The sequence below is a fragment of the Dermacentor silvarum genome, chromosome 8 (assembly GCF_013339745.2).
Source record: "Dermacentor silvarum isolate Dsil-2018 chromosome 8, BIME_Dsil_1.4, whole genome shotgun sequence".
In the NCBI taxonomy this organism is placed as follows: Eukaryota; Metazoa; Arthropoda; class Arachnida; order Ixodida; family Ixodidae; genus Dermacentor; species Dermacentor silvarum.
This window is the reverse complement of record NC_051161.1, coordinates 135,901,297-135,915,818: the sequence shown is the minus strand read 5'-3', so window position 1 is coordinate 135,915,818 and position 14,522 is coordinate 135,901,297. Positions and strand designations below refer to the sequence as shown.

General features: G+C 45.9%; 1 protein-coding gene across 1 annotated transcript; it reads left to right on the top strand.

Annotated features, from left to right (window-relative positions):
• The first annotated feature begins 1,231 nt into the window (after positions 1–1,231).
• On the top strand, positions 1,232–13,890 carry LOC119462443 (TBC1 domain family member 7). Its single transcript, XM_037723789.2, has 4 exons — positions 1,232–1,395; positions 2,442–2,587; positions 4,479–4,608; positions 13,594–13,890. Exons 1-4 carry the CDS (start codon positions 1,255–1,257, stop codon positions 13,639–13,641), a joined length of 465 nt encoding a protein of 154 aa, XP_037579717.2. The 5' UTR covers positions 1,232–1,254; the 3' UTR covers positions 13,642–13,890.
• Positions 13,891–14,522: the final 632 nt, after the last annotated feature.

Here is a 14,522-nt window from a genome sequence, read left to right as displayed (position 1 = left end):
TGCCCCGAAAAAAAAAATGTACATAGGCCGCACCGTTCTACAGGATGCACCAACGAAAAATTCAGAAAGAAACGCGTCTTATACACCAGAAAATATGGTATGTTGAATGTTTTAGAAATATTTCATGAACCAACCCAGCTGATGCTGCAGAAACCTGAGCAGCTGTTGTGAGCGTTCGTTGTGTTAACTTTTAATATTGCGGACTTGAGAAGTGATCAAAACAGGTTTAACAAAATTGCAATATACATCTATTTGTTATAATATAATGGGTGTGTAGCAAGACTACACTGAATGGTTTGGAACTGTTCGGTAAACTTGCCTAGTTAATACTGGAGATGTCAGAGTAGCAGTTCGGAGCATTCATTGTGTTTTGCAAACTTTTTTTTTTGTTGTTGTAAATTGCAAAGTGATCAAGGCTAGACATTATTACCATTATTGGGATATACATTTATTTCTTTTCATTTTAGTGCAATAACCCTATCTTGAATGTTATGAATATTTTAGGTGAACTTTACCCAGCCTATACTGGAGAAATCTCAGCTGCTGTTGTAGGCATTCATTTTGTGTTGTGATCTTGAGAAGTTATCAAGGCTAGACATTTTTATTATAATTGTGATATACATTTATTTATTGTAATTGCAATAGAACTAGTTATTTTTGAAAATGTTAGAGTAAAGAAATCCTACTTAGGATGCCGCTTTGAGTCTTTGAAAAACCATTGACAGGTCCTGGAAAGTCCTGGAATATCCTTGAATTTTTGCCTTGGAAACCTGTACGAACCCTGGTTCGTCATCATAATTAACTCCCTCTTGCTCATATGTAATCTGTGCTGGAATCTACCAGAAGTATGGCAAAAGACAGATGAAAGCTCACTCATAGCAGTGCAAGAAAAAGTGAAAGTATCTTCGACAAGCTGAGCTAGTCCTTGGGTGTTTTTACCAGAAACGTGCAGACAAATCCAGTTCATGCGTTGCATGGAAGGGAATAAACCCCATGAACCACTTGGTTCCTGTAACTGCGAGAAATTATGCATGCTCAGTGCTTTTCAGTATGATAGTTGCAATGGTGTGAAAAAAATGAGCTCATGAGGACACATAAAATGTACATGGACACACGTATGTGTTTCTTGATATTCTTGTTTTTTTTTTCACGCCATTGCATTATTATAAATAAATACCATCTAGCCCAAGCCACTGTACGATTGCTTTTTGAGCAGGTTATGAATTGCCACTTTTCCGTGTTTTCTCATGATAGATGTCGGACGAAGAAGTCCAGCACATCAGGAGCATCGCATCAGTCTTCACCAAGATCTGCGGCAAAGAGGAAGAAGCCTACTGGTTGACCCGCAACTTCTGGAAACACCTCAAGAAGCTTGCGGTCGACTCGGATGCCATGGTGAGCCGACGCGGTGTTCATATTTCTGTCAATGGCTTATAAAACCCACTGTGTGAATGACTTCAGGCCTCATTCATACCACTACCCGTCGTCTTATAGCCAACTGCAGCAAAAGTTTCAACAGTTTCAGACAGGGCAGACATAGAGCAGCCTTCGTGCAGAATATTATGTGTGAGGTACAAGTGGATGCATAATTAAAAGCTAACAAAATAGGCATTTTTGATCATAAAACTAAAAGGAAAGCTACCATTATCGCTTGCCATAAATGATGCAGGTTTGTAGAAGCAAGAACTGTAGTAAATTATTTGGGACACTCTTACATTTGTGCATTTATTTTCTTCAGTGTGAGGAATTTAGAGGGCTCGTTTGGCTAAAAGAAAAAATGACGGGTCATAAATGTTGTGTCAAGAACGAGAAATTTCAGGAGTAAATAAGAAAATATAAAATTCCAGAAGAAACGAGCCACATCCACAACCACAGCACCTGTGATGTGTGTCTGTGTGTCTTCTTTGTGGTTGTGCTTTCACACTATGATGTCGTTAAACAAACACCAGCTAGCCCAACAACAAGTCCTTCCACATGCGCTAAAGAACATCTTGCTGGGGTGAAAGGTGCAATAATCAGGTTTAGTAACCTGTAGACAAAAATAAAGATTGTCATTCACCTGACAGTAGTGTACGAACCTACAAAGGAAACCCATTCTGGTTTCTCAAAAAGAAAGCTTCACAGTTCGAGAAAAATTTGTCCTGGTCTGGGGATTCAACCCGATACCCACATGTTTCCGGGGCAGTCGCTCTACCATCGGAGATATAACATTGGTTGGAGATAACATAGCTTGTACTATCATGCTGCTTGTCTGGTGGATGATAACATTTGCCTTTTGCAAAGCTTCCTCCATCATGTAGATTTTCACAGAACTGATTAAATTTCCATTTTCCCAATTCCTCCAGAAACTGTATTAGTGGGCATACAGCATTGTGCTTTGCAATTTTCACAACGCACAGCTATATTGGCTTTTTTTTTTTGTGTGTGTGTGGTGCCTGCAGGGCAAGCAAGTGGAAGACACATTGGAAAAGGAAGATCACGAGCTGTTCAAGCAGCTGCTGAAGATCAAGGCATTCCCGGTGCTGCCTCTGGAGACGTGGTTCCAACGATGTTTCGCTGAAGTTCTCGACGAGGACGCCTTGGTCAGGTAAGGACAGGAACTTGCCACAGTGGCTCAGCAGCTGTGTGTTCACACAAATGCGACAAGTGGCTCATCGCATCGGATTTCAAGCTCACCGCATCCATGTAAACGACGGTGATTTGCCAGACAGGCGAATAGCATTAACACGCCGGAGGAGGGCAGAGTGAGGTGGGTAAGTCGACTCTCGCAGTTCGTGTGAACGCTGGCTTATTGCACCGAGGGAGAGAGGGAAACTGACACAGCTGCCAGTGGGTGCTCTCCTCCACTCACTGGCGGGAACAGAGATCGCTGGAAACAGGTGCCGATTTGTGTTGAGGATCAAGGGGGATGTACAGCATGTAGACACGGTATTATCGGCTAAGTGCAATGTGCTGCTGTTGCAGTCATGTAAATAATTAGTGGCTGTAGCTTTCTGCTACTCGGCACAACGCCACGGGTTCGATTTCACGGAACCGCATTACAGTTGGGGCAGAATGCAAAAAAACACTTTCACATAATGCTTTGAGTGCACATCAAGACTCCCAGGTAATCGGAACTAATCCACAGATCTCCACTACAGCATCTCTCGTAGACCACTGCAGACAGAGAAAAGTACCTTATTTACTTTATTATAACACACTCTCACTTGTACTAATGCATCCCTGATTTTTTGCAGCCAGAAATGGAAAGGGCAGCGCCCTCACTTTAATGTTCGTACTTCAATAAAAAATTTAAAACAGAAGAAAATATAGAGCAGGATTTGTGACTGACTGATGCAGCAGGAAATGTCAGTGAATTCTACAGCACTCACTGATAGTCTAGCGCTTTGGCGGCTAAGTGGATGCTGCTAAACGCACAGCTTTAACAGCTTTGACAACGATAAAGTCGATGGTTGGTTGAGTGTTTGCAGTAGCATAGAAATTTATCGAAGTCTCAAAGGGGGCCTCAACTGGTAAGGGCACCGATCTATAGTTTGCAGTGTGTTTGCACTGGAACATTGCAGGTAGTGTATAAGAGATAGCTAAACAGTAGCAAAGGATTCATCACCTTGTCAACATTATCATCTCACATGAGTTAAGAATATGGGGTTCATGCTACTATAACATAAGCGCTAAGATTAACAGCCTCAGTGTGGCTAGACTGTTGAACGAATCATAACCATATCTGCAAAAATATGTGTGAATGTAGTATACTAGTATTTTGTTAACCAGTGTGATACCTGACAAAGGACGCAATAGAAGGGAGACATAGACAAATGCTATGTCGTCCCCTGCACACCTCATAATTTTTTTTTTCTTCTTCTGTCCTTTGTCTGGTTCCATACTGTTGAACAAGAAGGAACACCAGCCCAATCTTATATCCTATAGTAGTGGCATGACTGAAAACGGAATAGTATTTTTGTAAGCATTCCAAAACCGTTCTGCTACAGCGTGTTCCTTCTGCTCGCTTGGAGTAGTTTTCAATATCACTTTGCTTTTGCGGACGCTGAACTGTCATGGTCTATGGCAACGCTGAAAGTGCTTTGTGTCAGATAACGCAGTGGCAGTTGGGCTTTCCATGTCCAAGTGACATGACTCCTTCGATTTTGATGAAGTTAAAAAAGACCTTGAAATTTATCTGTTTTGAGCCGTTAAAGTATGTCCGTGTGTCATATGTCACGTGATTTGCTTCTCAAACGTTTTGCTGCTGTCATGCCTGTCAAATGTGTGTCAACACCTACGTTAATCATTCAATGAACCAGTAAATGAGTTAGTGGTCTTTTATTTTTCGTGGATAGGAAAGACACATGGGTAAATGCACAGGGGGAGCTGGCAAAGTACAAGGCTGTACGAGGGTCAATCAATCAACCAACCAACAAATGACCCCACATTTAACATTGAGTGACTGCGGTGACACAGCTACGATGGGGTTGTTGCAGGATATGGGACAAGGTGATCGGTGGCTCGACCAAGATCCTGCCCGACGTGGCGGCTCTCCTGCTGATGTCCCTGAGAGCAGCCCTGCTCAGTGCTACCGTCACGGCCGATGTACTTACTCTGTTGAGCAAGGTGAGGAGCTCTGTGCTTTCTTTCAACAGACACATGTGTGCATACGCGACATAGTGAAGGGACCAGAGCGACCCCAGGGCCCAAATTGTGATAGCTTCCTTTCTTCAAGACCACTATGGCGGGAAAGGGTTGTGTGAGCCCAGGTTTTCGGACAGTAGGTCAGTGAACACAGAGAAGCTGTCTTTATCAATCAATCAGTCCAGTTTATTTCCAGTTTGTATCCAAACTGAGAGCGGCAAGAGGAAAGCAGTGTCATAGAACTGCTTGGCAAGCCTCGCTGTCCCGTCTGTCAGTAGCATACACAATACAGTCGAATCCCCCTACAACGAATGCCACTACAATGAAATTTGCGCCACAACGAAGATTTTGTAATTCCCCGTCAGCTGCCCATATAAACTAATACAAAAAAAGTCCCTTCCTAAGGAACGCATTTTATTCTGTATTTCCGCTTCAACGAACTTTTCGAGAATGAAACTGGGACTGTATTGAAATTGGAACTGCCAAGTAGTCAAATTAAAAGGCCCTTCCAAAGCTGTGACAATCGTATGTCCGCTTGAACGAGGTTTTTACAAACGAAATCAAATCCGAAGTACCAATTTAAGCCACTGCAATCCATAGCCACATGTGGTCATCACGCGCCTGCGCGAGACTGCAGGGGATCACCGCAATCGCTGCCGTTTTCTGTGGTGTGTGTGTCCGGTCGAAATGGCTATGCCAACGAAGAAGCGTAAATTTCTTTCTCTCGGGGAGAAGGCACATACCCTATTTTCGCGATTCTAAGCACCCCCCCCTTTCTATCTTCGCGATAAAAGTGAGAAAAAAGTTTGCATGTGAATCTAAGCACCCCCGTATTTGTTAAGAAGAGCACGTTGCCAAGGCCGCCAAGCGCTCTTGCTCACTTTTTTCGAGTCGGAGCCGTCGGAGTCCCGAAGTGGCACGGCATCTGCGGCGCGATCTCGCCACACAGCCGGACTCACAGCCAGCAGCGTTTCTCCCAGTGGTGGACGTCCCTGTCCACCACTGGGAGAAACGTCGTCCATGTCTGCTGGGGCTTCATTAAACCGAACACTCATTCAGCAGTACATTCCTGCCTTCTTAGTCGACACTTCTCCAGCCATCAATTTATTCAACATCTCAGGGATTTTAGGGGCGCAGCCTTGTAGAGGCTTGACTTGGGGTCTGCTCCCCCTACAGAAACTTCGCAATGGGTACATCAACATAAAACAGTAGGAATCAGTAACCAGTGAACTGTTTCCGACAACTACAGTTAAACCCTTATAACGAACCTCCATATAACGAATTCCTGGATATAACGAAGTTTTTCTATTCCCCGCCGTTACTCCATAGAAGCACATGTATTTGAGACCTCTACACAACGAAATGGCAGCGGGAGACCCCCTCGATATAACGAATTTTCCCCTTAGACAACTTAGAGATTTCGCCCCAAATTTTGTCATTTTTGCGCGAGAAGCAACCGGAAGCACCTTCGCCGCGACAGAATGCGAAGCGAGCGCACGTGTGTGAGGCGGGCCTGCATCCCTCGACCCGGCAATCTTGCCGCCGCGGGCGTGACCTTTCCCCCTTCCTTCATTCAAACCTGATCCTGCCGCTTGCTGCAGCTGGCCTAGCCTGCCAAGCCGGCACTCTCTCCTTTTCCAGTTGATGTTGCCGACACGCTGGTACACGCTGTGACACATCACACTCGATGAGCGCGGACACGCGCTGTCAAACAATGGCGGCGTATGAAAGCGCCACTGGAGAAGCGAGCGAAGTGACATTCGTGCTGTTGTCTATCGCTTCAAGACAAACTGGGCGCTGAGAACACACAGCACGCACAAAGCTACGAGCCGCCGACGCACCTACACTGCTAGACACTGCCCCAACGCAGATCGCTTTCAAGATACGGCCGCGCGCCGCCGCGCAGTAAGCAGTTGATGCCAGAGTACAGTACAACGCCGCCCCGCTATCCCTCCCCCCTCGCTCCCTCGCCAGTGCCTCGAGCGCAACGGAAGAAGGCGCACTTCCTCCCTGCTTTTCTTGTGCGCGCGAGATTTCGTCGGCTCCCCTCGCACGTTTTCACTCGCACATACAGCATACGGCGACTGCATTATCGCCTTTGGACTTCATACATGATATCTATGAGCCAAAACCAATTTTAGGGCCACAACGCATCATAGACATCTCTATCATTATCATCATAGACATCAAATACGGATCTCAAGGGCCATACTTTTGCTGGCGGAAACCGAAAATACGTCATAGTTGTCGCCCCCGGCACTTTGGGTGGCCAATGCCATCGTCAAGCCACCAAGCCAAGCGACATGAAAAGTCAAAATGGCCGCTCCGGCCGGCGCGGGGTGGCAGTTCGCAACGTATGATGCTGTGAACGGTCCCACAGTTGCGATGCAACAGCGGGGTTACCAATGCATTGGGTTCTATGGAAGCTGTGCCGGGACCGGCCGAAAACAACGTAACAGCCGGGAAAACGCAGCCCCCGGGAACGTAACAGCGGGGTTCTACTGTAACACTATACGACGCCATCGTGACGCTCGCTTTTCGTTTCCGATGCCTCGCGCTTGTGCAAAACAACACGCGTCCACGCATCCGGTACCTGGTGTGACATTACAAGGATGAGTGCTTCGACGAAAACAGAAAACGGGTGCGCGTTACAATTGAGGGCGAGTTAGAATCGAGTAAATACGGTAAGCGTTTCTTTTTCAAATTTTCGTGCCGAACCTGCATATAACGAAATCCTCTTTATAACGAAGTTTTACGGGAATTTGTCAATTTCGTTATATCCAGGTTTAACTGTACTAAGGACCCTCCATTGATATAGTGAGTGCGGTCCTGAGGCTTAGCATATCCTGGGTGTTTGTGACGAGAGCACAATACAAAAAGAAGTAAGTTCTTGCCAGATGAAAAAAAAAAAGATAAGGAAGAGTAGGAAGACTGTGGTTGGCAGAGTTATGCGCCACCAATTTCCAGTGGTGGAAGTTGAACCCCTTGCCCAGAGCACTTGCACTGTTGAGTGGGACCAGGCCCTTCAGGAACACATCTCGATGTAGCAGAGCATCCCTCATTTTGGGCCAACGACCCGATAAGAAATGGCTGTACTGCAACTACCAACTCAGCGCTGCATCACCCAATGCTGCATTCATCGCAATATCTGTGCTCGAAAATGATCGCTTGTTTCAGAACCAGACAGTCAACTCCATCCGAAGTAGTTAACAGAGACTCCCGGACTCTATGACAGGCATTGGTTGTTGTGAAACGGCAGCTTTAACATCTTTCACGAAAACTTTCAGCAAATACAGCCTTACATGCCAACGAACTCGCAGGTGTTGACAGCTGCCATGCAGACTTTGTCGATGTCCTTGTTTATATGCATCTAGCACAGTCCTCTTCCATAAAATTCAGATCCCACTCACTGTGTGAATCGACATACTCAAAGCTTTTATGAGCCAACAGGGCAGAATGTCGCATTACGACAAGAGATGTGCTGCAGATTTCAGTGACGGCCCCTCAGTCACCATGGCAGATTTTACAGAGCAGGTCGAAGTTTTATTCAGCATTAGAACTAGTTGAATCACAAGACACAACGTGCTCGACATTGTCGAAACACGCCAGAGTACAATGAGACGCAAAGCGAATTTCAGCGATGAGCATGTTTCGTAACTTGCACCTTCGTCAGCTAGAAGTAGTACACGCTCACTTTTGATAAGTAAATTGTTGGAATGCGACGTGTCTGATGTGCCAAGCACCCCAAAGTGCTGTCTTGCATGAAGGGTGCAAGGATGTTTGAGGGATGCAAGGATGTTTTATTCCGCTTTTTCAGGAGTGCATCCATGCCTTAACAGTTACAGCACCACGCTCTGTGCTGAACAGAGTTCGAAAGCAACCATTGGAGATGCAATGTCTTTATATTGCCGCGATGCTATCTGTGCCCAACCACGCTGACGACGAAGACGACGATCTCGAGTGTACAAGCGAGGTGCTAGGGAAGAAGAAGCCTGAACTGAGCGCTTGTTCTAATTGTCTCGATTAAATACCGCTCTCCGCTCTTGTCTTCAGTGAGCCGTGACAACATACTTTCATTGGCAATTTCTGTATTTTTTATTGCGATAGCAATTATATGGACACTCCAAAGCAGATTTCTGCCGTCGGCGTCGGCGTTGCCGTCGCCGTCGCCGTGAGGTTTCGTATGACGTCAATGGAGATAAAATCGTCGCCGCGCGCCGCCAAACGCTGTATGTGCGAGTGAACGGGCAGCGAGGGACGCGCGCTTTCACGGGGAGTGAACCCACGGCGGAGAACAAACGCGCGTTCTGCGCCGTGCTCCCTTAAGGGCTGCAGAAGTAGGCGTCTCTTTCCTCCTTTACAATCACCCTATATGTAGAGCAAACGCGCCTTCTTCCGACGCGCGAAAGGCCATGGGGGGGAGGGGGAGGGAAGGGAGGCGACGTTTAGCTGCGGCACCAAGTGCCTATTTATATCAGAGGCTCTGGCAACCGTAACCAACGCCGCACGCATTTTGTGCGAACGCGGGCAAAACGCCGACGACGTCGACAACAGTTCTGCGTGTGGCCGGTGCTGCTGCATGTCCAAGTTTATACAGCTGATAAAGCTGCTATCATTACTCCGTATAGCTCTGTACAAATTTGCCATCGCAATTGATGCTTCGCTTTTCAGGTGAAACTGCGACAACTTTTTTTTCTACATTCAAATTTCAACCACTGCTAATTTTCCCTCTGCTTTCCTTGGCTTCAGCATCTGTTTGTTTTTTATAGTCATGATTAGCAATTCTCGAGCACCTCAGTTTTCCTTCTTCTATCTCCTTCAGTCTTAGCGAGGGTCTGGAATCTGGCAGCATCCACATCATTAGGTAGCATGCGAGGGATTTAGCCACCTGCTAGCTTACGTGTTGTGGGGCGTCATCGGGAAGAAAATAATGTTCCAACCACCAGCTGGCGGTCTGAGGGGTGCTGGATTACACTCACAGGGTTAGATTTAGCATTCCTAAATAACCGAAATAGCAGACGGATTGAACCTGCCGCGGTGGCTCAGTCAGCTAAGGCGTTGCGCTGCTGAGCACGAGATCGCGGGATCGAATCCCGGCCGCAGCGGCCCTATTTTGATGGAGGCGAAATGCAAGAACGCCCATATGCTTGCGTTGTAGTGCACGTTTAAGAACCCCAGGTGGTCAAAATTAATTCAGAGCCCTCCACTACGGCGTGCCTCATAATCAGAACTGCTTTTGGCACGTAAAACCCCAGAAAGAAGCAGTGCAACCCCAGAAAGAAGCAGTGAAACCCCAGAAAGAAGCAGACAGATTGATAACCATAGCTCAATTGGTAGCGCAACGCACGCATATGCAGACGTTGTGGGTTCGGTTCCCACCTGCGACAAGTTATGTTTTAATATTGCCGTGACGCTATCCGTGCCCAACCACATTGACGACGAAGAAACCGACCTCGAGTGTGCAACCGAGGTGCTAGAGAAGAAGCCTGAACTGAGTGCTTGTTCTAATTGTCTCGATTAAATACCGCTTCCCACTCTTGTCTCCAGTGAGCCGTGACAATATGCATATACGAAGACTTATGTATCTTGTGGCATGCTTTCCACAAGTTATGGGAGTGTGGCATTTTGACGATAGTGTGCACCTACGCAGTTGATAGCCGTTAGAGTGTCTCTAATGTGTGAAAAAAGGCTAAGTAATCTTTACTCTAAAAAGAAATCCTGCACAATCCATCTCGCAATCAACGCCGATGTTAGGTATTTCGATTAGCATTGAAGCAAAGCAGCAACACACCTTGTTGTTGACGCCAAAATGTGTATGTAGCCGGGCTCCTCTCTCGCACTTCTTCCTGCACACGCTGCACCAACTAGCAGTGCTGCCGTGAAGGGACATACATAGATAGACAGACAGCCCCAGAAAATTAGTGAATTACCATAAGAATGCTAATCACATTAAAAAAAAGTATCTTCATGTTCGTTAACATGTCTTCCATGTGCCCGAAAACCTATGTCCACACACACAACCCTTTCCCGTCATAAAGTTACAGCTGTATAATTGAAATAGGTGAACGTTTGGTCATGGTGACGTCATCATATAGTACTTTTAATTTAAGATTTATTGTACTGAGCAGTCAGTGCTTCGTTTCTTTTTTATCATTTAGTGTGTCGACATCCTGTATGTGTCTTTTAAGAATGGAGCTGTTTAGGCCGGAAGTTGGCCCGTGTTGCATAGACCAGAAACTGCGCCTGGCAATGACGTCACCGTGCGTTGCCTATCAACCACTTGGCACAGCTACGCCTCGCTTCGCCGCCGCTCTGCATCGCCGCGCCGAGCTGTTGCAACCGCGCACCTGCTCCGTCTAGCCATGACGTCACTTCGTGTCGCCTAGCAACCACATGTGCCTCGCTTTACCTAGACATGTCAACCAGACGCTTCACCAGGCCGTGTCTTGAAGCACATCGTGCGGCCAAGCGAGAATCTGCACGTCGGTGGCGAGCCAATCCGGAACACCGTGCCGAAACTGCAGCCGAGAAGAGGCGTCATCGAGTCGAAGATCCCGAGTTTCGAGAAAGAGAATGCGAGAGTTTGCGTTTGAGTATCCAGCGTAGTTGGGATGGCGACCCTGGCTGTGGCTAGGTCGATCACAAGCTCCGCTGTTTGCTCCAGCTTTGCACCACTGGTGCAAGCTGCGCTCATTTTTTGTCTTAATAGTGCGTTTTGCTTTTAATGCATTAGCATTCTCAGGGTACTTCATGCACCTTCCGGGGGCTATCTGTCTATGTACGTTTGCATCTAACCGTTTTCCTGCCTACCAGGGTAATCCATGGGTAATGACTGGGTAATCCATGGTCGAATGGGTAGCACATCGGACTGCCGTGCTGAGGGAACAGGGTTCGAAACCAACCGTCGGACCAACATGGGTCACCGAGTATGTGGCAGTGTGTACATATGTGCCGCTCTTCAACGAACCTCTTTGACGCCAACGTAGGTCACTGTAAATGCGGCACTGAGTAGGTACCACTGTTCATTGTAGCTCTTTGGTGCTGACTTGGAGCATTGGGTATGTGCCGCTCAATCTGTGCTGGTCTTCGACGAACATCTTTGACTCAAACTTGGGTAACTAGGTATGTGCCAATAGGAATGTACCGCTCTACAATAACAAAAAAAATATCCTTTAAATTTCTCCAATGCTGAGCCAAATCAAACCCCCATCCCAAGGGTTGCGGCATGTTGTGATTCTCAGCATTTTAATGCACTGGCATGCCATGCATTTTGGAGGACATGCGCAGGCTTCGCAGCGGCGGTGCCTGATGGCGCCAAGTGTTCTTATGAAAGCAAGACAGAGGAGTCCCACTGCACTACACACCTTGTAAATAAGTCGTTTCAACGATGGCAATACATTGTGTCACTATACAGTCAAACCTCAATATGACGAACCTCGATTTAATGAAATTTGCGATGTAACGAACTATTTTTATTTCCCCATCTTAGTTCTATTGAATTAACGAAACCTTGATATAACGAAATTTTCGATATAAGGAACTTTTTCGCTGCAAGTACAACTTCGTTAGATCAAGGTTTGACTGTATTTATTCAACGCTAAACGCATTACCGTAGACAGTCATCGTGAGATGGGTTCTGCCGAATTCTTTTTGTGTTTCTGCGTTACAGCTGGGTTTGTTTGTTTCTCTCTGGCACCAAGGCGCCTTGGTCGCAACTCGGACACGGCTGTAATCACAGTGCCGTAGCTGATTGCAGCACTTTGCTGTGCTACTGTGCTACATTGAAGTCAATCTTTTTTTAATGCAGTTACCATTCCTTGCCTACTTCAGGCATTTTGAGCCTATCTATCTATCTACTAGCCTCTTACGCCGGTAAATTGGCCCAAGTTGTCTAATAGCTTCGGCCACTAGCCTTGTGCTCTTGGTTGTGATGTCGTCATGGTTATTCCATCGTCATCATTCCAACTTCACGATCCAACTCTCATCATGCGGTCATCGTCACGCCTTGTTGTGCCCCAAGTTGTCTAATAGCTTGAACCACTAGGTATGTGCTCATGGTCGTGATGCCGTCGTGGTTGTTGCATCATCATCATTTCAGATTTGTCATGCCATCGTGTTCATGCCATCGTTGTCATACAGTCGTCATGCATTCATTGTCGCATTGCCATTGGGATGTTATCATGGTCATTCCATCGTCATCACTCCTGCTTCATCTGCCGACTCTCGTCATGGCGTCGTCATCCCATTTTTCTAATACCATTGTCATGTCATCGTCGTCATGCATTTGTTATCATAGCGTTGTTGTGATGCCGTTGCGGTCGCTTCATCGTCATTTTAACTTCATCATCCGACTCGTTATGTCATCATCGTCATCACACAATCGTCATCATACCGTCTTCATCATTCCACCAGCATCAATCCTTCTTTCCCATTCTATCGTGACCAAGCTGTCATCGTTCAATTATGACTATGCCGCCATTACCATGCAATTGTCGTCAGACAGTCGGTATTATGCACCCGTTGTCATATTGTCATCATCATGCCGTTGTGGTTGTGCCATCGTCGTCATCCCATTGTCCTCATGTTGTCATCACACTGTCGTCGTTACACCATTGACATCATTTATGAATCCTCATTTCATTGTCATCATGCCATTGTCATACCGCCTTTGTCGTTCCATCGACATCATTCCTTCTTCGTGATTCCATCATCATCACGGTGTCGGCGTCGTACAGTCGTCATCCCACCATGCTTATTGGCGACCTTGGCAAGCATGTATCAAGTGGGACGGTACCGGAGTATGTCGCGTATAGCCAAAGCTACGGAAGTCTCAGAATGACCACTACAGATATTAAATAAACGTGACTTCAGATATACGATGTGTTGCTACATCTAATCACATTACCGTCGACAGCCATCATGAGATGAGTACTGCCATAATTAATTTTTTTTTCACAAATGTTTCAGATTTCCAAAGAGACATCAGAAGCTGTGGTCAACAGGGCACTGGAATAACCCTCTGGTGGCATGCGACAACTTTAGGACTGCTTGTGACGTGAACAGACCCGTGCAGCCGAGAGGCTTTCTAGCGACAGCGTGCGTGCGTGCTTTTGTACATATATGTGGTAATGCGTGGTGGACTCTTGGTGTCAAGTGGGTGTGTCAGTGGTATGCGAGAGTGTGAATGTGAGAAGGTTGTGTTCATGAATTTGTTGTGCAAGTTAGGTTCAGTAACTAATTAAAAATGTATGAGATTAAATGTCTCTGTGGATTGATGCTTTCCTCGTTCACTTCACTGGCCTTCATCAGTCAACCATCGTTTTACACCTGTAGCTTAAGATATTGTCTGCAATTTTTGCAAGTAATTCCGTAGCAGATATATTTTGCCATTCTTGGTCAGAATTCAGAATATAATAGCATGGCAGCTTAAGAGGAAGCTTTAACTGATGCTTTAACTCTATCAGCGTTAGTGCAGTGATGCGCTCTGTCCTATCGTCTTCTTTTCCTTCAATGTTTTGCACACTAAAAAGGGTGTTCCTTGTATGAAGTAAGCAAGCTTTAGCTCGGGGCAAACTCTGATGCTGCCTGTTCAAATAAATGTTAAATATAGCTAAATTCGAGTGACTGTAGGATTCAAAATTTTGATTTTTACCCAGTATGTTTTTATAAACATTGCCAAAGATTGGTAAAGCTTCAAAAAACAGAAGCATGAAGTTTACAAATCCATAATTCTGCATCAAAAAAAGACAATGCATTTTGTAAATTTTGTCCTTTAGACCATCTAAAGTTGTCAAATTTGATGTATTAATTTATGTTACATGAATTTTTTACAATGTTTGCAAAGGTTCTGCACAACTCGTACTCAAATATCAGAGGTGCATTTCAGGGTGGTGTAT